This window comes from Sitodiplosis mosellana, unplaced genomic scaffold, assembly GCF_009176505.1.
Source record: "Sitodiplosis mosellana isolate CC-2019 unplaced genomic scaffold, AAFC_SMos_1.0 Smas_scaffold_2, whole genome shotgun sequence".
Taxonomy (NCBI): domain Eukaryota; kingdom Metazoa; phylum Arthropoda; class Insecta; order Diptera; family Cecidomyiidae; genus Sitodiplosis; species Sitodiplosis mosellana.
In genome coordinates, this window is record NW_022595245.1 from 6,286,583 (window position 1) to 6,311,258 (window position 24,676).

Below are 24,676 nucleotides of genomic sequence, written 5' to 3' on the forward strand. Positions count from 1 at the left end.
TCAAGTTGAAAAAAGAATCGATTGTTGTGCGTGTGTGTGGCTACAAATACGATCTCATGAATTATATCAATCCTTATCCTTGCCTCGGATATTTGATATATTGACACGGAAAAATTTTCTTTCATTCACAATATTGCGTTACACGATATTGCTTTTTTATTCATAAATTTCCCTTTTTCTCGTTTGTTTGTTTGAAAAATTCACATTTGTGAAACGAAATTGATTCAATTTTGAGACGATCGTTTCTTCTATCGATCGAATCGATGTGTGATTTTGTTACATCAGATCAATGGATTCACGTGAATTGACCGTATTCAAGTTCGTGTATCGATAAGCATTTATCGGATTAGTTTGTTGAAAACTCAGAAAAATTCTTTCATAAAATGTTGAATCCACATCGGATCCTTCGGCTCGGCGGCACAAGTGGTCAACAATGGCAATCGACAATCGTTTTAAATCACATAAATCTTAATTCTTTATAAATCATTTCGAGATTGCATTCAGAATCAAATTCCATTTTGAAACGCTTCTGGTGAACAAAAGTCGAGTTTGTTCTTCTAAAATTGGGTGTTTTCAATTTATTCTTTGCTTTTTTCAAGACTAGTCAAAAAAATACGATTTTTTTTGTTAATCGGAGTTTTTTGTTTCTCTCGAGACTTTCAGCTCATTTCAGTTAAAATCAAGTCAGGCTTGGATTGACTAAGAAACCTGAAGAGTTTTTTCCTCAACCAGTTACCAATCGTTTAGTCAGCAGTCAAATTGATGTGTTTGTTTTCGCATGCAATTTACTTGCAGAGTACTTTGAACTTGGCAAAATATCTCACTTTGAATCGACTTTGAACCAAGTCTGAAGGTTCCAAGTGCAGCACACCTGCATTGAACCCGCCGTTCGAGTAATTCACATGAGAGTCAAGCCGAAAATAAAGGAAATTCACTTCCATTTCCAGCACAAATTATTGTTATGAGCACTGAATTCCGTGGCGATGTGTACGACACAGGCATGTACATGTCGCAGTTAGCAAGTTTTCCACCTAGTTGTGGCATACGTGATCAACTAAAATGCTTAAATGGTTTCAGGTTTTAATTTTCTTCGTTCCTCTTCTTCGGTATTTTTAGAATCGTAGTTGATTTGTGTTATTATTTCCATTTAAATGAGCGTCAAAATGTATTTGGGGTTCGGTGTGACGACGACAACGATGGCAATTGCTTCGATGTTTCACGTGTAATTCAAACGGATCCATTCAATAGCAGCACACATCTTGCATCTTGGTCGCTCCCGTTCAAGAGAAGTGAAATCGTGATAGCTGCACAATAATTGCACATCACACACCGGTGTTTGTGTATGTTGCGCGGCAGATGAAATAACGAAATCACACAATGTTCACATGGAATTCACAGGCATTCTAAAAATATAATTATTACAAAAGCCCTCGACAACGATAGTCAGCGCGTAGATGCCGTATTTCCCATGCATTTCTATGGGATGAAGTCGAGAAATCTCTATTTTCCTCTCTCCTCCCTAATGAACGACATGCCACGGTGAGGCATGTGAGTACCAGCAAATACTGGTTCCGAATTTTGTCGATGTAACACACAGCCGCCGTAGAAAATGCATCGGAACCAAATTTAATCTTTGTTCTCATGGTTTCGATGATGCTGCGCGAATCAACAGGGAGAGCAAGAGAGAGAGAGAGAGAGAGAGAGAGAGAGAGAAATGAAGACCGCTGTTCAAGGTGCACCAAATTCAATTTACCCTAAATACAATGAGCCCTTCATATTTCACAACTTCCGAAGCGCCGAATTGCCGGGCCCGAATATCTGTCCAACGGAAAATACAGTGTCATTCATTGTAGCTAAAGTGCTCACGTATGCGCAATGCGCATGTTGAACTAGCTTCAAACACCGCACATGAAACACACACTACAGCCAAATATTTTCGCTTTTATTCACGTCAAGTCAACCATTAGCAACGGAGAGGACTTGCTAGAAGAAAAAAAAAGAAGGGTCTGTGCGTTGCTGTTTTTTATTTATATCATATTTATCCCGCGATTTTGCTGCGAACAGGATTTCACACGCACATTTCGTTTAGAGAATGAAAAAAAACACAGATTACATTGGGTAAAAACACAGGCTGTGTGTGTTGGACGCACCGGTTCAATCTGGTGAGTCGAAAATGTATTTGCCAGTCGAACATCTATTCGTTGCTACTTTATGATGTGATTCATATTAAATGTGAGAGAATGAGATTTTCAAAACAGAACAAATCCAACGTTCATTTTTAATTCGATAGGCATATAACGGCTGGCAAATCATTTCATTTGCGCACTGATCCGCATGGCCATGAACTCACTTTGCAAAACTTCATCCACATTAAATAGTATAAACAGAAGGGTGAATTCCATTATAAGAAATACAAATGAAATCCACATTGCAGCTCTGATTTTATTTCATGGTGATTTTTATTACTCGATGCTAATTTGATGGTTGTGCTCCTCCTAAATGCATGTGTGCCAATGCTAAAATTTCCGTTAAAATTCATCATCCATGGAAACAATGCGACGGTTAGAAAACCGGATTTCGGCAATTTGTTCATTCGGTTTGAAAGTCAACAGGTTTAAGGTTCGGCAACTTGATGCAACCCTTTTCAATTTTCAGCGTTTCTTTTCTGATTTCTACCGCCGCAGCAGCAGCAGCGGCATTACAAAGTGGTGTTTTTTAAGTGCTGTACACTCACAAATCATCAACGGATTTTCTGTTCGGTGTGAGGTGACGCTAACAAAGTGCGCCTTTTTTTCAAAGAGTCGACACGGGAAAAAGTGTAGCAATTCCTTTAAGTATAGTTCCTTTTTGTGTTTATTAAAGGAAAGAAAATATTGCTTTTTTCACTTAAACTGATGCTCAACATGGAAAAATCCTGTTTTCTCTTATCGCCGCTAAATTTGTTTACCACATGTTTCGACGCCATTACTTGACACATTACTTTCACATGTACTGTGCATTACTTTACATCAACAGCGAGATAATGTCATCAAATGTGTTACTTCGGATGCATCGATATTTTACATTTATCGTATCCTTGGGTTCGATAAATAAGAACCGAGACTCCGGGGTGGCTTCCAAAGCGCCGTAATAAATATTGACTGTAGTTTTTTTTGTAGAATTTCCGATTCTTTGAAGATTTGGCGCGATTTGAGAGCTGAATGATTTGTATTCAGCTTAATTGAAAAGTCGGTAATTGATGGAAACACAGATGAACATCTTCTTTGAGTTAAGATGATTTTTCAGCTTTCTTTTTTGTTTGTAGAGACAGTATATGTCTTGGATGTATGGATTGTATGGCTAATGGCTTCAAAATGACTATAGTCATTCGGTTTGACACACACCATTCTGAACGATTCTTCGTTGCAATGAAAATGGACCGACTTCTGAAGTTCAGAATCTGAACCACTTCATGAAGAAAAAAAATGATTATTATAGATGTTGATGCAACGAAACAATTGAGTTTGGCTTGTGCGCAAAAGTCAAGGTGTGCAAAACAAGCGGTTTAACAAAAGATTTGGTTGAAGTAAAAAAGAAGAAGACCAAACACAACAGAAAGCCGAAGAAAAAACAAACCCAAAATGTTCTTTGATTAATTTTGGCATGTGCCAACGAAATAACGCTCACATCTTCTCCTACAATTGTGTCGTCACAATTGAACAATGCAGCTCGGCTCGTTGCAGCCGCATCTAGTTCCAATTCCGTCTTCTTTCTTCTCTCTCTCTCTCTCTCTCTCTCTCTCTCTCGGCTACAAACTTAAAGGCATTTAAAGATGCAACCAACAAGGAAAACAATGCATTTACCAAACATTTTCGATTTTTTTTTCTTCTCGTGTTCGTTTTTGTCAACCAAAGAACAGTGACAAGGTGTGGTACATCTGCATGGCAACCGAGAAGTGCAGTGAGTGAGTGTAAAAGAAGAGCGAAAATTGTTGCGTTTTTAAAAGTCGTCATATTTCAGCTTCAGTGCAGTGCGGAACAAAGCAGTCAACAATGGATAGACATGTGCTTCGTAACGCGTATTTGGCATAACACACACAACATCCAAATAAATATCAAAACTCCAACTACTTCTTTTTATTGGATATGGTTCGAGCCGTGAATAGCAGCATTCAATGCTCAAAGAAAATAGAAAATTACTAGCTAGCAAACGAAGGAGGACCGCGTGCGTTGTATTCTTTACACAAGTGTGTGTTGTATTGTGCGTGGCATTCAATGGTTGATTGAATTCTTAAGTCGTAATAAAACCGTATCAAAATTAATAATTTTCAAGGAAAAAATTGAAAATTCGATACAAGCATTTGGAACGAGTCGTTGCATCAGCACCATACTCTTATACGGCACAAAGTACATTCGCCTATTGCCTTCTACAAAGTTCAACTCCCTTTCACCTAAAACACAAAACGGTTACATAAGCGACAGAACACGACAGGATGATAATAATAATAATATATAAACGTAAGGAATATCAAGCGCACGAAACAACAACGAACCGAAATAATGGGTACCCGAGGAACAAACACAAGAAACATGCAGTAAAAATGAAATGAAAAATAGAAGAAGAAAAAAAACTTTGACATCTGTCCGTATGCACTTCAAAAATGCATAGAGTACAACACATACACCAAGTCGAAAGGAAGAATGCGTTGTGTGTAAGGTAAAGGAGATTCTATTAAATGCACTCACATCTCCGTTTTTATGTAGCTAAAGTTGTGATTTTCCTTGCATTTGATGCTATCCCTATACACGATACTTCTTCTTTTTTTCTCCATTATTATGGGCATAAAATATGCGCTTTATTTCGACTGCTCGTTGATCGTGTGCGATCACTTCGACACATCTGTCCAATCGTACGGTTTTTGTGTTTTTATGCTGCTGGTGTGTCGTTTGTGCATTTCGCTCAAACGTTGTGTTTGGTGTTTTACCGAATTCACGCATCGTCTTCCAATTCAAATGCCAAGACACATACACAGCAAGACTACACAGCTAAAATCGATTTAGAGGACCTTTTTCCGATTTCATTTGACGCACTTTGATAAATGATCGCCCGATCAAAATACAAAATCATTGACACATAATAACGTGTACCGGGCCCGTTTATGGGCATTGTTCCATTTTCAATAAAATCATCGTTATTTTTTGAATGCAGCTACATCGTTTTTGTTTTTCATTCACATCCATATTTTATATTTTTCTTTCGATTTTGCTACTCAACAACATTCAATTGGCTCAATGCACGATTATTTTTTTTTTCAAACTTTGAATTTACATTCACGTTTTTGTTCCGAAACAACTTAAATCTACAAATTTTTATGAAAATCCATCCATTGAAGACATCCTTTTTTTCGATGGCACAGGTAAAATACGTCGACACAATTCACTTTTTATTTGAACAGCACATAAAAAAGCCAATGAATGGCCCATTTAGGGAATCCAGCTAAGAATCAATTGAATTAGTCCTTTGATATCAAAATGGATTAAAATCCAAACGACAACAGTTGAATTCCGGCTGATTTATGCGCTCTCGATCCAGAAATTGTTTATATCAATATTTGTTCGAGGGCTTTTATTGCTTGTTACTATTCACTCGCTTACAATCATCATCAATGGACAGGCATTTATTAATTTTATTTCAGTTTTTTTTTCTCTTTTTTGTCAAGTTTTTCTATTTCATTCTTTCTCTGTATGTTAATAAGGCTTTTTTTTCCTATCAACGATTTTTTTTCAGTCAAAAATCATTGTGTTTGGTACTAGTAAGAAGGTTACAAAGGTTTAGCACGAGAGCTAATATTATGAGGTGAACATATGTTTGGCTGTGCCGATAACAGCGTAGCAAATTTGTTTAAGTTGCAAGCACACTCCTGTCGTGTTTTTCTACCCGAACCACCGTCATTACTATGGGAATCGAAGGTTTTACAATCCACACTTGGCGCTTATCGTAAAACCGAAGGTTTTTCCAGCATGTTGAGCTCAGAAGATGCATTTGGACAATGGAAAAACACGTGCGAAACACTTTTGCCAGTGAAACAGAACATATACCAGCGGCAATAGCATCGGCACAAGCTCAGAACATGTTCTATGAAGAAAAAACAAACAAAACAAATTAGTTTTCGGAATGAGTCTAAAGTGTATTCTATATGATTCTTCGAAATTTCCGCCTTCGATCATGAATATGAAGAGGCAGCACACTGCTTCGTTGTCATTTTGACGAAAAAAATTTGATTGAGATTTTATTGAAAACGGTCATAGGCACACGCAATACACGCAACACTCGAATTGCGTTCACATTTATTCAAGCGTGTTGTGGTTCCTCGTGAAATGCTCGATGATCATGAAACACAGTGTACTAAAGACTATTAAAACCACCGCATAAATTACCAGCCAAAAAAGAGTTTGTGAACGAAAATCGTGTTGATTGAGAAAATAGGAAGTAAGGCGTGAATTTATCGAATCGCACGTTACGACAATTTATTAATATTGAAATTATCATGCATGATATGGCTGTTTTTTTTTTTCATTCTTCTGGCTCCTTCACATATTCATAATTTTCGGGTGTGAGATGACGTTTCTCACTTGTCGACACATACACAGACAACGTACAGTCGTCTGCAGCCACTTAATATATTCGGCTGGCGGTGACAATGGTAAAAACGAGATCTCGAGAAGCGGAAAAAATTGAAAATAACGGTTAATCACAGTGTAAATATTGCTGGTTGCATATATATATACCGCGCATTGAATGTGTGCTTGAAATGAATAAGCGTTGCCGTTTATTTTGTCAACCGAAATGTTTCCCTCCATAAATACAAATGGTAGTGACATAAAACGCGGATCAAAATGCTGTGTGCGGTTATTTCAACATTGTATGCTCATTTATTCACATTTATGCAGTTTGTACTTGAGCAATTTTTCGAAGTGTCGTGTGCGCGAGCGCCCAAGTGCACTCTCTCTCTCTCTCTCTCTCTCTCTCTCTCTCTCTCTCTCTCTCTCTTCTTTTGTTTAGTTATTGTGAAATTATGTATATTTTCTTTTTATTGCTTCGATTGCATTTTTATTTATTTATATTTTTCTCCTTCGTTCGTTGTCTATGAGAGAGTGAGTCGCGAACACGGGCAAACAATATTGTGATAAAAGAGAGCTGGGAAAATGCGATATATTTTCACAGATCGAAAATTAATAAATTTTACTAATGTGACAAGTTAAAGTGCTTGTGATTGCTCATTACATAACGCTGAACGACGGTCGACTCCATTAATTTTCGGCAAATGTGACAACTCGAATGAATTGCTTGTGACAGAGAGTAAGCGAAAAGAAAGGCTCTTCCACCAGATCCGCAATCGAATGCGCACTTACCACTCACACATCATGTGCCGTTTTTTTTATTGTTTCAAGAATCTATGTTCCGTTTCACAATCTCAGTGCACTGCGGCTATTATTTATGTTACCTTTGTGCAGTGACAGGATTTGAAAATGTCAACAGCAACGTTTCAAGCGCAGAACACAACCGAGCGAGAAAAGAACTTTCTAAAAACAAAAGGCATAAATAAAAGAAAAATTCCCATTGAATTGCAGACCGGATCGAAGAGCCTTTCGTTCGATTACTTTGTTTCGAAGTGAGAACGATTTTTTCCTTACCGATGATCCCATGTAAATTTCAGTTGTTGCATGTGTTGTTTCATGTTTCGGTTTTTTCTATCTCAACGAACGTCCCTTCACACGTTTGCCAGTTCTAGTAATCGTCAAATAGGTATACACACACATCGATCGTTGACGATAATAAAGCGGAGAATTCATTTGAAATCACCGTAATTCTTGTGCGGGGAAAATCCATCGGTACCATTTCCAGAATGTAATACAATGCGTGTTGCTCAGCATCGTCACAGAATAACACAGCAAACATTGTTACGCACCATTTTTCAGCCGATGCTCAACTTCGTTGCCGGAATATCAAAACGGAATGCCAAGGGAAAGTTCTCATCATCATATGTTTTCGATTTAAAGAATTGTTGGGGGAATTTTTTGACGAGCTCAGCTCAAAACGTTGAGAGAAAAAATTCTCTTGCTAAAAAAAAAGCAGCAAAACTGTAAAATTCAAATGAGTTTATATGGCGCTGAGAATGAATGTTTTCGACTTAATAGGCTGAGTCTTCGTCACACATATTATTTTTGGCTTGTGTCCGATATATCCTTCGAGTGAATTTCCGACAAGCAACCGAAAGAAATTCACACGCTCCACGTAATTGCAACCAGATGAAATGTTTTCTCGCACCTACGAACGCACGTACCAACCAACCAACAACAGAAGTAAGAAAAAACAATAACAAAAGGCGAGAAGATAAAACAAAGACAGCAACTATCAGCCCAGACGAATTGGCATACGTGTGAGAATGCGTCTTCTTCATCTTTGTCTGCGCAGCTAAAATGTAGGCGCCACCACAAAAACACAGTCATATATTTTCTCAATGCCATAAACCAATTCTCGTGCTAAATGTCTTTGCATACATTTTCTCACATCAGTTAATTTTTCTGTCTTTGTTCGTTTAATTGTATTTGTCTAACGCCATAATTTTGCCATGCATTTTCTTTCGACTGTGCCAAACACATATGGTACGAGCCGAAATTGATTCATTTTTTCTCCAGTTTGTACAATACACTGAAAAAGAGATTTCTTATGCTCTGTTGTTTTACTAGCAATTATTTGCTTACACACAAATTACCTTAAATTGTGATTGTTCCGTGGGTTTTTTTCTTCTCCATGCTTGCATACCGACGACGAATCGGTGTAAAGAGGAAGAAAGAAAGAAAATTTCCGGATGCTGTACACATTCATCGAATATGCATGAAATGAAGAGAATGACTATGGAAAGTCCCCCGGCGATGAAGGAAAAAAACCCGAGTACGAAAATTGCGGGACTTTTTTATGCAAAGCGGGGAAAAAATATGCCGATTCTAATGACCAAATCGTCAGATATTAATTGCTTTTGAGTAAAAAAATGCTTCGCCATGGATTCTCAGGTAAAATCGATGCGTTTTATGATCAAAACTTGCTTCTTCGAAAGCAAGTTATTTCTCAGCCAGTTGAATATAAATTAGCAGCCTGTTTTTCATTCAATTTCAAATGAATCTCGTTAAATTCAGTAGAAAAGCCTACACAACCGACTTGTTGATTTTGTTCGGTTCATACTTATCCATGTAAATATCCTGTGTGTTCGGGATCATGTGCGATGGACAGTGACAGTTAAAAAAAATAACGACCATTCGAACAAAATGTGTTATGTCTTTATGTGTAAATGTGTTGGATTTCCCATTTTTGATCCATTGGTTTTTGGTTCCGAATGAATTTTGTTTGTTTGCTTCCTCATTTGCCGTCCAAATGGACAGAAGGTCCGTTACATTTGGTAATTTAATCTATTTTTACTTGTCGTCTCGCGTTCGGTATCGATTTCGGTCACCTGGTTCACCCAGTCCGAAACATCTTGCATTTTTTTTCATCGTATGGTCCCGCATAAAATTATTAGTTACCATTCACTGCTGTGATTTTCCTTCATCAAACTTGATCCCAATCATAGCTGAAATTTAACAGTTACCTCAAATCAGGATTTCATACCAGCAACGTACATACGATGTGTACGTGCACATTCAACACGAACAATTTCTACACATTTAACGTCGAAATATTTCGGAACATATAAAATTACTGTTCATACTGTGTGGTGTGGTGCAGCTCGGATCGAAACAAATGTGCATTACTGTTAAACAAGTATTAAAAGTGGCAAATGTCCAAATCGATGCATTTGTTTTCTATGTATGAACCCTCCTGTTAGATTCCATCGGATGAAAATCATCTGCCCTTGATGTTGATGCTTGATTCAACACCTTTTCCAAAGGGATGATGCATAAGACGGAGAAGAAAAAACACCGAAACCATTACCGTTTTTGATGGTTTTGCTGCTACGCTCAATGAAAATACACAACGCACTCAAATCTCAGACCAGCTTTTACATGACGATGTACGTGTCTATTTCACAACTGTTTCGACTTACACACCGATGCATCGATGCTCAAGAAATATTTTAACGGTTATTTTTGGATGTGCGCGCGCAACAACAGCAGCATCAGCAGTGGCAACGGGGCAGAAGCAACGGAAGAAAATAGGAAAACATGATCCAGTGTAAATACGGATATATATTTGGAAATCATCGTTTCGTCTCTCGAATCGAAACGTGAAAAAATGCAAGCATGTGCATGCGCCGCCGAACTGGATTCAATGCAAACAAAAACACAAAGTACCGTATTCCATAACACACCGCGCTGTGCATGTAGAAAAATCTGACCCTCAGCAATTGAGCACACCGAAATCATTTGTGCTGTTCCGATTTAACCCCTCGAGCAGATGCATCAAATGCAAAGCTGCGCGATCTCTCTCGCTGCCGCTTGGCAGCAGCAAAAAAAAATATCACAAACAAATCTAAACAAATAACTTTGACAGATTTTCCAACATTGCTCTGGCTTCGGCAGCCACCATGGCCCAGACAACCGAACACAAGCTCAGGTACAGTCGCATCATTGTTGAGTAACTGATTCATTGACGTTTTGAATAAAACTTGTACCAATTCTTGGAATTACTTGCAATTTCAGGTCGATGTGCTGCGGCTACTACCAAAAGAATCTTTTTCTCGTATCAAACAAATGAAACGTATTCATTACACTCACAAATGAAAGACAAATTGAAGAAGAGTTTAGATTTATTACACAGTTTTTTCTTTCATTTCATTTTCGGTTGGGCCGGTGTTCTTCTTCCGATTTGCTATTTTTTCGGATACAGACAAACACACACTCACAAAAAAACGAAATTCCGTTATTATTGTCCATTTCATTTATTTGCATTGTTGGCATCGGTCGAAACAGTTGTGTCTGCGCTGTCTGAATCGTTGGGCCATCAATAACTTCCGAAAAGGTAAATAGGAAATAAATGAATTTGAAATCATCGTCGCACAGACACAATAGAAGCAAGCAGCCGTTTACTCAAACACACATTACGCACACGCACACACACACACATCCGAACAGATCGACTTGATTTTTTAAATTCGATCGATGTCATCTTTCCTTCATTCCACACTTTGACTCGCTCTCTGTCTGCATCTTACAAATGATTTTCGGTATGTTCACTTTATTCCTTTGAATTTCAGCTTCAGTTGGTTTTTGGCCGTGATTTTTGTCTCGCACAACAACAGAGGCAAAGATGAAGACGAAGCTGAAAAAAGAGATGGTATCAAGTATGCAGTAGAAAGAATTCAATTGAATAAAAAAATAAAAATAAAGAGAGACTCATTGCAAGAGAGGGAGAGCAGCAAAAAGAAAAAGCAGGTCATAATTGCACCGGGCTTTTTCATCATTCCAAACCAAATTGTACTATCGAAAATTCGAAAATTATGCCTTTTATGATGAAGCCAAATGCAAGCGTGCTGCATTACATTGTTCGCATTTTTTTTCCTTCGGAACTCTCTGTGTCTCTCTCTCTCTATTCCCCCCGCTCTCTCTCTCTCTCTCTCTCTCTCTCGCTCGCTTGCTTTGTTGCTCTTTCTCTATCCCCATGCACAACTACTAAAGTAGACCGAACAATTTCAATAATAGAATTTCATTTTATGTGCATTATTGTTACGTATATAAATTATTACTCGGTCCAAAAACAAACTAACGCGTTTCGGCATTTTCCTCTCTGTCTCTGTGTGTGTGTGTCACGGGTTCGGTGTATACGTATGTATGTGTACATCGATGTGTTAATCTTTTACATTTAACAAAATGCAGAATACACCTATGTTTATACAGATTCGTTGAGGTCTCCCTTGCTCGAGCCGGGTAATTGTTGATGTTTGTTATGCTTTTTTTTCTCGCTTCGATCGCTCGATGAATAGAGGAATATTATGCGGCTATGTGCAGAAATATACAAAGCTGACGCATTTTCGGAACAGATGTGAGGCAATATCGTACCATAGGCTTCAAATTGGTTTATTTGCCCGGGTAGTTCAATATTAAAATTAACTAATGGCATTTTCAACTTCATATAAAATCAACTGGAAATCTGCGGTTCAACCAAAATTATATTCGTTTACAAATGCCTGATCCCTAATGCATGATTCTACCAACCCAAAACACATGCAGTCTTCAACTTTTTCCACTTACACACTCGGCAAGCATTGCGTAGCGTAAGCAATGGAAAAAATACCATTACAATAAAGGCGAACGAAAAAAAAAATTCAAGATCAAATTCAGCGTCGACAAAAAATCACCACCTTGAATTCGGTTTTCCATTTCATTTGGCGGCCAATTTTTTTTAAAGAGCAAGCAAAGAAATCGAACACATGAACGTAAATTATGAGGCATAAGAAACATGCGCGCATTTGCCTCGACGACGACGCGTTCGGTTTTTTAACGGAAATATTAATGTCGGTTTCCGATACGGATGGAGGAAAAAAATCAGGATCTTAACCAAATTCATGTCCCTCGACTACGATTTTAGCAAGTTTTTCTTCCACGGAAAACATGTTCTTCATTCGTTACGAAATGTGGAATTCTTGATGAATTCGAAATTAGTTTTTTATCGTTTCAAATTGAATTTCTAACGAAGTTTTTTTTTTCAATCATCGAAGTTTGAGTTGAACGAGTACCTCGACTCGAATTTGGCCGAGTTCTTCGGGTATATCTATACAAAACCTTCTCTGAGTTGAACTTTGAAAACGATAATTTCGTTTGATGATAGGATTCTCGCTCCGTAATTGTCCATCGTTGAACTTTGAGATAAGGAGCTCAACATGCGGTAATTTACGAGTTTCAACTGACACTCATTTCTGCACGTATCTTTCGGTCTCACCCGTTCAATGTCCATAAACCGTAATGTGATTTTTATGTTTTCGTTTGCAACAATTCTCACGTCACAATGCGATAAGAATCGATTTTGTTGTTGAATAATAAATTAAAATCCGACCGAATATGCAGCATAAGCAAAAAAAACTGTCCAAATTCCATAAAAAGAGTGCAAAACATCGGCGAATGTCTTGAATACAAAGTGAGATAAGTTTGGTTTTTTTGGAGGACCAAAAAAAAATAAAATTGCCGTTTATTTTTAGCCGAAAAAGAATTGTTATTCGATCAAAAAAAACTTCGGTATTTTGATCAGCGACACCATCAAACAAAACGGTTTTGAATAAATGATTTTGCGTGATACAGCACATATGATTGAATATGAAAAAGTTGAACGATATGAATCGGAGGTATGTCGAAATGACACACGTGTAATTAAGACGTTGATACTAGCCAAGATCGACCTACAATCGATTGAATGCGTTTGTTCTAAAGTGCACTCGAAGATATTCGTCAATAAAATATTCCAAAATGTGTCATGCAAATGAAAACGATTCATTGTTGCCCTAAATTACGACTAATTACGAAATAGACTTTCGACTTTGTGCTCCAATTCCAAAAAAGAATGTTTATCGTTTTCGATAACGCGTGCATTTGAAATCGAAATGGAAAAATTTCAATTATTACACCCGAAAAAAAAACAGTGGCCGAAATTCGAACGCTTTTACCTGCCTTATTTTGCGCTAAAGCATGTGTGGATATATCGATATTCGGAGCAAGCAGTTCTAATGCACGTAGGTTCGAACGAAGTAGAAAAGTCCATAGGTAGCATAGATGCACTCACACATACCGCAGTGCTGCACATAACGATCGTTCAGCGTACACCAGCAACACATACACATACACGGTACCTGATATATCAAACTCCTGAGCAACTTAGTAAGTGATAGAGACACAGAGTGATGCATGTATGCGTTGACTGAGGGAATGAATAATGACGAAAGCAGCAGCAGCAGCAACATCAATAACAATGAATCGCAAATGCAGTACAGCACCAAGAACAAGACAATAACGGCAGCTAGAACGACATCGGTAACTTACCATCAACAGCAGCAGCTGTTGCTCGCTAGTTCGATACTCTACGCACTCATGCACCCATTCAAAATGTATAATCCGTAAAGGATGAAGTGGGAAAGCAACACAGCACATCAACCAAAGAGAGAATACCGATTTTCGTTGAGGGGAAAACAAAAACACTTTGTTGTTGTTGTTGCTCTGCTCTATGCATTGGCATATTGTTTCGTATACACATATATATCTGAAGCGGCACGTGTTCAATTGCACACACAGAGGTTCTTTTCTACGACGAGATCACTGCGTCAAAATACATGCGAGTTTTTGTGTGTCGGTTGTTCGCTTATTCTTTCATTCTTTTTTCGTTTTCATCGCATTGAGCCCGGTGTGTGCATGTCTGTCGGTTGAATGGTAGGGGACGCGTATATAAGGCCTTCTGGTTTTGGTGTAAGATCATTCAAGGCCCGTTCGCCATCGAGTAAACACGTCGCTTCTCTTAGAGTCTTTCGCTCTGAAAAAAACAAATAATCAAGTAAAATAAACTGCGTTTTACGTTTGTACACATCGATCGATTCGAAATCGTTAAACTAGTGTTCAATCACAAAGTAAAAGTGTGACGATCAAGTTAAAGTGAATTGATTTTTCAACAAAATCAATTTGAGTGATTTTTTTTTTCGATTAAAAAAAAGAACAAAAACAATCTCATCAAAATGGCACACATTAAAAGTGAAACGAAAAATTATAACAGTTGCCCATTGAAAAAGCGTCCAATTATGTTTGTGGATCCAGTCGTCAAAGACGAACCCGAACAAGATGAGCCAGTTAATTTGTGCGTTCGCAAAGTGAACAAAGACGAGCAAACTGCTTACGTGAACAAAGTTCGTGCGATGCCATTGAAGGATATCACCGCACACAACCAACAATCGACCATCCGATATGCTCCATACAAAATTGAAGAAAACCGTGTTCCATATGTGAAACAAGAATTGTACAATTTGTTGCCAGGATATGCCGCAAACACAACAAACACATTGAACTACACACAAACATCACCACCACCACCGACATCGGCATCATCGATCAAATCCGAACCCGAATACTGGCAATCGTTCTCCCGCGAACCATCCATGTCTCCACCAACCACACATATGTTTGTTCCATCACCGCCACCAATGAAAATTGCCGCCGTACACAGTGGCACACATCGATATGCTCCATATGTGAGCCGACAACATCACATCGTTGGCGAATACCATAGCAGCATGTCGCCAACACACAGCCATCATTCAGTGAATTCATTGGGTGGATCATCGCGTAGTTCAATGTCACCAGCATCGACCAGTTCATCAATTGAAGATCCATACACAATAATGCAAGCATCAACCGGTGTCACACTCACCAAACCAATCACATACGAAACCAGCACCGAACATTCCGTCATCATGAAAGCCGATTTGCCACGCTACCAATGCTCCGACTGCAACAAATCCTATTCAACATACTCGGGCTTGACAAAACACAAGCAATTCCATTGCTCCGCTTCACCAACCAGCCAAGCCAAGAAATCCTTTGACTGCCAATTTTGTCCGAAAAATTACACATCTTTGGGTGCATTGAAAATGCACATTCGTACACACACCAAACCATGCAAATGCCATTTGTGCGGCAAAGCATTCTCACGACCATGGCTGCTACAAGGACACATTCGTACACACACCGGTGACAAACCATTCTCATGCCAATTCTGCCATCGAGCCTTTGCCGACAAATCAAATCTTCGTGCCCATTTGCAAACCCATTCCGATGTGAAAAAGTACAGTTGCACCTCGTGTTCAAAAACCTTCTCAAGAATGTCATTGCTCACCAAACACGCAGAAAGTGGCTGCCCCGGTTTGCACGAACAACATCATCATTAAGCGTAAAAAACACCTTAATTAAGTGTAAATTTAAGTTAATGATAGTTTTCGTTTTTTTTCCCCCTTTCATTTATATAAGCTAATTTATGCTCCTTTGCCATTTCATTATTAATAAGCTAAAAAACATTCAATTAAAAATTAAGTTGCACTCGAATTGCATCATCAATCATCATAAGTTAGAGAAAACCAAAAATAGTTAAGGCACACACACACACACACATTTAGTATTAAGTAATCTGTTGTTCCTAGTCATATTTATGTTGCTGAATTTTATTTGTAAGATCGTAGCATTTTAGTATTTATGGTTAACTTATTTATTGTGCCTTGCATATTTTTCACTTTGTACTTTCATCGATCGAAAAAATGACAAGTTTTTTTTATTAAAAAAAAAAATAAACAAAAATGAAAATATCTTTTTTATGAAAAAAAAAACCTCTCAATCTTTTTCTTTTCCTTCACTTCTTCATCATCATTTGTTTGGCTTCTTTTTTGCAGGAACTTTCTTTCAGCGGAACAAAATCACATTATCAACTCAACACCAACCGTACAAATTGATGTAATGATAAAACCGACAAAAAAAGCAGGCCAAATGAAATCATCAAGCAATGGAAGCAGAGCGAAAACGGTAAGGAAAAAAAACGACCAAAGCAAACTTGATATTGACCGTCATAGAGATGACGATGTGCAAAACGATATTTGGACAACGATGAAATTAAATAAAGCGACTCTGAAACGCATCAAAAATACAATGCTGCTGCTGCTGCTGTTGCTTCTTCTTGTTTTGCTTTCAACCTTTGAAATGAGAAAAAAAAAAGAGAAACGAACGAACAAAAAAACAAGCACACTGCAAACACAACCACAGACAGCTAAACAGTTCTTCTCATCGAGTTTAACATTAATCTTCTCAAATAATTGCTATCATTAATTTTTACAACTTGATCAACCGCTACTGGTATTTTCTCTCTTTTCGTGTATAATAATCTTGCTTTGCGCGCCGAATATGTGCACTCCACTCTCTCTCTCTCAGATAATACAAACAATTTTCGATCTGAACGGCTTTCGATTCGAAAGCGACACTCGCACACACATTTTTCGCATATGACGCAGGCGCTCTTTTTGGCGTTGACGCTTTGAATTGTTACGGTTACAATTGGTGGTTTTCATTTTGAGTGGAAATTTTCGACGAATGCTGTTTTTCGAAGTTCATGACCAATTAGTTGATATTTCTTAGAATCATAGAATTTATTTCAACGAGTCTGAAAGATGGTTCACAATTCCGAGCTGTCAATTTAGCTAATTTTCGTTGCAAGAAGAAAATTCCAATAGGAGAAATGCACAAGCATGGTTCACATTGTATGTTGGTAAAATTCTGACTGGAAAAGAATTCCCACAAACTCTTTCTTTTGTGGGTAAGGATAATGTATCTGTCGAAAAACCGTCGAATTTTATTTGTGCGTTATAACACACAGATTCAGTGTCCCTTGTGCGTTATATTCTCCAGCGGAAAGAGATATGAATGTGTAATTTATGGCCGTGATGTGTATCATAAAGGAAAGAGATAAAGCTTACAGATCCGCTTTGTATGGCCCACTTTTCTTGCACTGCTGTGTGTGCGCGCTTCGCGCATCGCTCCAATTGAAATTAATAATTTAATTATAAATTTCAGCGATCGTAATGATTAATGTATCGAACGAAATGTACGAAAGACCGGTAATCATGGATTCAATTTCATCTCGGCAATTTTCTGTACAGAATCGCTCATAACACTGACACTGTGCTGCACACAACCAGAAGCATGCAAACAGCAAGATGAATCGAAATCAATGTATCGGTTCCGTTTCCTTTGCGCATTTCGGTTTTTCTTCTTCTGCAAACACAGCGTGGTGATCATGTGTGTGAGTTCGAAGTGAATTTACGAAAAAAAATATACGATTTAATAATACGTTGACGGTAAAAACGTAATAAATTGAATATTTCGTATAACTATAAGTCATGTGTCAAGGTGGCTTCCACATTCGGTGTTGTTTTTCTCTTTTTTTGTTAAATGCTCTCACAAAAAAAACCGTGGCCATTGATTGTCAACAAATCGAAAATGTTATCATTTATTCTGCGAAAGTCAGTTGAAAACGGTTGAAAACAAAGAAACATCACAACAGGCGAGAGAACAAAACATATAGAGCCCAATGGCAACACATACGAAAACTGTGATCAAATAAGAAAAATCAAATAAGAATTGTGCATTCTCATTCATTGTCAGCATCGCATACGGAAAATCAGTAGCCATTTGTAAAATGTAATTTTTGCATATTTGAAATGTGATAGAATCGGTTTTCGAAATGGTGCCATTTCATTCCGGGAATTTGGATTCTTTGAATCAAACCAAATACTGCGATCACGCTTTTGACCAAACGAACAGTAGACATACACACACACGAAACGAATCATTTTCGATGCAAGCGCACATACATAGGCATTTTGATCCAGCGAATAATATGTAAAAAGCATTGGAAAATTCCCGAAAATACCTGCTAATCCTTAAAGTGAATTTCGAAGGAATCGAAAACGAGCGAGAGCGAGCGAGCAAGAGAACGAACCGAGAATGATGGAGAACATTTTGTGAAATAAAATGAATACAGCAAGAGATCAACGAAACCACAAAGCCGCGCGCACTTGTTGAACCGTTTCGTTCATTGGTTTTTGTTTTCCGAGAATTGGACAGAGATTTGCCGGGCCGCACACTGGTTCATCGAATTCAGCGAACTCTGTAATTTTTGCCGTTGTTTCGGATGTTGCTGCTGCCGGTGATTCTTCTGGCTTACTTGTTAGGTTCATCACATACGTCGAAAAGTGCATTCAAGTGTGTAGCCGAACAACGCTTCTCCGCTGCCTTTTTTTTTCAATTTTCAACAACCTTTCAATAGCGGCGTGATGATTATTTTCACTGATTGTGTATATTGATATTCAATGGACACTGTGGAGAGAAGAAAAGGCCCAACACAAACGACTGAAATGGATTTTGGATTGCACTGCAATCGCTTAAAGTGCAAAAATTCGATGCAGACCCAACGTCGAATCGAACGAGAGAGAGAGAGAAAAAACCTATACTCTGGAAATGCTCGAATCAAACGCAAATATTTCCTGTTGCGTTGTGCATTTCACCAGCCGACGCTCACAAATCGAAATATGCGTAACTAAATGTTCAATTGTTGATGATGTTGTGTGTGCTTTTGTTTTACACTGCATCGTTTGCGCGAGAATGCACGATGCCAAGTGTATCATTGGGTGATATTTTATTTAAATTCCTTTTATTTCGTTAACTTTTTCTCTCTCGCTCTCCTATGGCCCTTGCCTCTCTTCTCTTCCTCATAAATTGATGGGTCGATTGTGATTGTTCCGCGTTCGGTTCATGTGCTTGCTCACCGAAAAGAAAAAGAGAGATGAACATGATTTCTGTTTCTTCCTTATATTTTCTGTGGCATTTTTTTTTATCTCATTTCACGAATTCTCTGATTGTGTTCGCCACTCGTATTATTTTTTTTACGTTCGTGTTGCCTCGTACCTTTGGCTCGTAATCAGAGTGTGTCGAAGCAAATAAACGCTTTAACTGCGAAAGTCTCTTCTTCGCAAGATAATTTCAATATTTTAGTCAGTCACATATTTTATTTCGTAAAACTGTATTTGCTCTTTTATCCGCTGTGCCACAGTCGAATGGGAAGAGAAAAGCGACAACAACAACAATATGCTGATTTGCCTGTTACCGTCCATCGCACCATACGCAAATCATTACAAAAGTGTAACGCACAAATCCGATAAAAAGCACACACACACACACACACACACACACACACACGAACCGTCCGATACCATTTCGAACAATGTAATCGATCGAATAAAATAAATTTTTTTCCCTCTTCGATGCATTTGCTTTTTCTTCTCTGCTGTTCAGATGTTCGCTTTGTCTTTGTTTGTTGGCTCTCGGACAGAAATATACTGATGCAGTCAACAGTTTATTTGTCAGAAATGTCAACAAATCGTAGCCGGCATTGTTGCTGATGCTACATGAAAATACTAAATGCATTTGTGTGTTGTATTTTAATTCGTGCGTATTTTATCGCATGCACCGTGTTGTGTGCTTGTTCCTTTGTTTTATCGACTGGAGAGCGATATTCGATGAGCATGACACTGAACAACGGTAAACATAGTATGTTTGTCAGTTTGCAAACTGACATTTTATTATGTAACGACCCAAGTATAGAACTGATCTGTTACGCATTCGCCCGAGGTGAGTTTTTGGATTTCTTGAAAATGTCAAAAGTGAAAGACAGGAACAGAGAACGTGAGAAAGAGATAGATAGAGAGAGAGAGAGAAAAATGTGGCATTTCATCGATTCCGACTGAGAATTTGCGGAGAAAAAAGTTCTTATCGTTTGAGAAGTTCGAATTTTCGGAATATCATCGCAACAAAGAAAGGGAATTTAACTCACACACGACTTCAAATAGATGATTCACCGTAGAAAATTCGGGTAAGTAGGTAATGGAAACGGATGTTGGTATTAAAATTCAAGGCGATTTCTTAGTTTCTCTTTTTGTGGCCGAACAAAGGATTTCGCTGGCAAAAGAAATGGCAATAAAGGAGGAAATTTTTGGTTGTAGTTGGATTTTGTTGGTTTTTTTTCTCGCGTTTCTCTCACTCGAAGAGAAAATCCCTCAAAATGTGGTCATTCACTTGAAATGACCTTATTTAAAGTGAAGTCACTATGCAAGCGCGCCGCACATCGCAATACATCAAATCGCCAAAAAAAAAATCAATGGCCATGTTTTACACGGTGCACGCATAAACGAAACAAAATCCACCAAATAAAAAGACACTTCGTCGTTCGTAATTGCTTTCTGTGTATTATGTTATTCGGTTGCCTTTTTCTCCTTCATCATCATATTATAAACGTCCAACCTTAAACATGAGTGCGGATTTTTCAGCGGTGGCGGCGGCGATGTTGCTGTCGAGAACATTGAGCCACTCGACAAAAGACGACGACGAGACGACGAAACCAAGTTTATATCAAGGTATATGTGCATAACCTTAGCGAAGTTGTGTTTTGTATAGAGTTTCGTTTATTTTTATTGTTTTCGACGGATTAAAGAGCATTTTGGTTTTTTTTTTCGTTGCTCGTCTCTTTGGCAGGAAAGCGAGAAGGAAGAAAGCGCACAGCGTTGAAAAAGGAGAAAGAATATCAACGTTGGCGACGACGCATCACGTACAAACGGACCACGCGGCCACATAAAAATATTCCAGAATTAAGCATCGCTTAAAATGATGTTATATGTTTTAAGCTAAATGTGTATTAAGAAAAAATTTTAGCGGCAAAAAAGGAAGGTGCTAAAAACCTCACACACAAAAAAGCGCCGGTTTTTTTTCTGCACACTGCGGTTGAACATAATCTGTGTTGAAGAAAATGTGAAACAATTCAATGATGCCAGCCAGCGAGTTCGCGCAACTGAAATGGAATTTTTTCTCTGTGGCTAATTTGATTTTTACGGTGAAATTCAAATTTTTAATGCTTGCAGTGCGTTCGTTGTACAAGTTTTCCGCTTTTTTTTCTTCTTCTTCTCTTGGGTTTGAAGAAATTGCACTTTTCTTCATCTTATGTTGCTCATAAATCAATCATAAAAGCAACAAAAATCAATACACATCCGAATGTAGAAACATTATCGAATAAAAAAAAACAATCTCATCAACCACAACGAAAGCGACCATGGGCAACACCCATGGACCTGGATTTCATTTGCACTTTATGCCGTTGCACATGTCGAAAATGTCACGATACCGTTATTTTTTCGGCAATAAGTACGTTACTTGCTGCGATCATCACCGTTTATGCATTTGCAGGGTACAACCGAGTACCGCACAATCGTTCGGGTCACATAAAAAAAATTTCCCATTTTTTCTGGTGTATATTTTGCGTGGAAAGGACACTAAAAAAAGCTGACATTAAATTCGTCTGGCATATTTCGAAAATAACGATCGAAAAAAAGGAATAAGGTTAGTGCATTTCGGCGAATCGGTTCGACGTGGGTAAGGTACACCAAGCAAGAAAAAAACTAAAAAAAAAAATAATTAATTTTCAGCATGCGAGAGTAATTTTAATTCAGAATCGCATATGGAACGCATGTTTTAAAACTGGTGCTCTATTCATTCCGTTTCGGCGTAGCATTTGCTTGTTTAACGGTTCATATCTTGTTGATTCATTACCAGCATATCTCTATCGGACTAGAAAAGCGTCATATTGTCCAATTTTGATAAGTTCCACAGCGGAATGTTCAACCCCGTTGTTACACATGCATGCACTCTGTCGGCGGCAGTGTTGGTAGTGATGATGATTATCGTGAACATCTTGTGCCATCTAATGAAAATGCCATTTGCCTTGAGTTGATCCTGTGCCATACACTCAAATACACAATTCGATACTGTGCATACGTTCGGTACAATCAATTATGCTACTTCACCAACACAAACAGCTCATGCGTAGAGCGATTAAAGTAATAAACGTAATCATTTATACAGGCATCGCCACACGGCAAACACGTCACACATTCCTAAGCACAAGCGAATAGAAAGGAGAAGACGGAAAAAAGGCACTGAAACTCCAACACACACACACACACACACACACACACACACCATCGTCCAGCCCGTAATTATGGTACAATGTTGAAAATCATTCACCTAGAATAAACAGCGCAACATATGCTGCGTATAGCTCATCACCGACTTGGAACTAGTAAGAATGTTACAAGAAGTGAATACGGTGCGCGTGGTGAGCGCGTGTCCACTGACTGTAAATTCATTCGAACGTATCGAAAAGGAATAAAACGAAGAGGAATAACTGTTGGCCCCGATGCGTTATCGCCTTAGTCAAGTCATATTTGAACAAAGCCAAACGTTTAATTCCATTCAATATAGTAAAAAAGGATATCGTTCGGTGTTTATGTAATAGGTGTGCATTTTGAGCATTTTTTTTTTTCAACGTTTCGTCTCGATAAAATATTGATAATTGTAAGCGTCGCTTGATGTTTGACTTTGGTGCGGGTGAATTGTTTGCGACCACATTTTGTGCGTCAACTTGTTAGAATGTTTGACTTATGACGATTGCATGGAGCGTAACACCGACAGACACACACCACGCACTCGCGCGACAGATACTGCACGATTCATATCATTTGGAATGTTTGCATACATATGGCCAGGTGCTGCACCTTCTATAAGGTTTACTGAACAAGTACATAAATTAATAACAGAAAAACTATTTCGGAAAAACGATTGAATTGAAATGCAAACTAATGCCTTGACTAGGCATAATATTTCGTTGTTGATATATGCGGTGGCCAATGTCTTATATGTGGCGTACCTTAAAATTGTGCATGAAGTGTTTCAATGCAAATTAGTTTTTATTACCCATTTGTTCTTTGGGTAATTCTTCCTGTGCGCGACGAATTTTCATTTAAGAAATTCAATGTTTCTTGTGTTTTTCTTATGGATGCATCTATTTCCGGTTTCAATGTAATTTATTGGCTCGCGTTATTCTCGTTTTTTTCCAGTGATATTGTTTTGATCCAGTTTAATGTATTCAAAGTGCATTTCCACTCAACTGAATCACTTGATCGCGACACTCTTTTTTCTCGTTCCGATCTTGTGATCGCGATGATATCTCGCTTGTTGTTGCTGCTGCTATTATTGTTGTTGTTTTCTTCTCCATAAAGTTGGTCGTTTGGCTGTTTGAATTGAAAACGAAGAAGAAAAAAACACCGCCGATCGTATTGTGTATTTATTAATTTATTGGAATTTCAAAAGAGATGAAAAATGCGTTGACAGGCGTTTTATGTGTATTTTATGGCCCGATCCGAATCAATAATGCGCGTTACAAAATCAAAAAGAATGTTTTTGTTGTTTAATTTCTAATCGACAACAAAATATCATAATTATCGATTTTCGAGATAGAAAATAAACCAACACACATCTACATACATACACAAGATCTTGTGGAGAACGTTTGAATGTTTGATTTAAAAAAAAAGAAATCGAAGACGACGACGACAAAATCAGAGACGACATTTTCGCCGTTGGATATTGAATCGAATGGGCGCATCGCACAGCATCAGAATGATTTAACGGTAAAAAGTAAAACCATAAGTCAAAGAAATCAAAAATATTGCTTGATCAGGTCGATAATGAGTTTACTGATGATGATACTGCTGCTGAGCAGCACAGACATATTCGGCCATTAACATAGATAAAAAAAGCAAGGTGTATTATGAATTTCAGTGCAAATCCGAATAATCCAACACCCAATAAGTTTTAATCCGTCTGTATGGACCGATCTCGCATAGCTTACGCACGCAATCAACGCGATCAATTTTTGATATCTCCATTCTCATTCACATGTGTGTGTGTGTGTGTGATGCGCGTGCGCGACAGATGAATTAATTAAGCAATCCAATGATTTGAATGAAAGAATTAGAAGAAAAATGAGTCGCACCAAAAAATCCACCAAAACTATCACACGGAAATCTAATTTTGTGGAGCCCCGCGCGCGTTTGCGCGCATAGAGAGAGAAGCAGCGAGGTAGAGAATCGAGCGTCATTTTAACTTCTTTATATGGTTATTTGATGGATCACACTATCTTAGAATATTGCCATTAGCATATTGAGATTATGCATCGATAGCGGATCCGACACTAATGACCATTATATCGCTTCAATCGGGCCACAAAATGAAAAGTCAAATTA

General features: G+C 38.1%; 1 protein-coding gene across 1 annotated transcript; it reads left to right on the forward strand.

Moving 5' to 3' along the window:
* Positions 1 to 14,451: 14,451 nt before the first annotated feature.
* On the forward strand, positions 14,452 to 16,243 carry LOC129565159 (zinc finger protein SNAI2-like). Its single transcript, XM_055439720.1, has one exon. The coding sequence runs from the start codon at positions 14,687 to 14,689 to the stop codon at positions 15,890 to 15,892; it is 1,206 nt and encodes a 401-aa protein (XP_055295695.1). The 5' UTR covers positions 14,452 to 14,686; the 3' UTR covers positions 15,893 to 16,243.
* Positions 16,244 to 24,676: the final 8,433 nt, after the last annotated feature.

Coding starts and splice junctions, on each gene's coding strand:
- LOC129565159 (XM_055439720.1), top strand. CDS start 14,687: ATGGCACACATTAAAAGTGAAACGAAAAATTATAACAGTTGCCCATTG.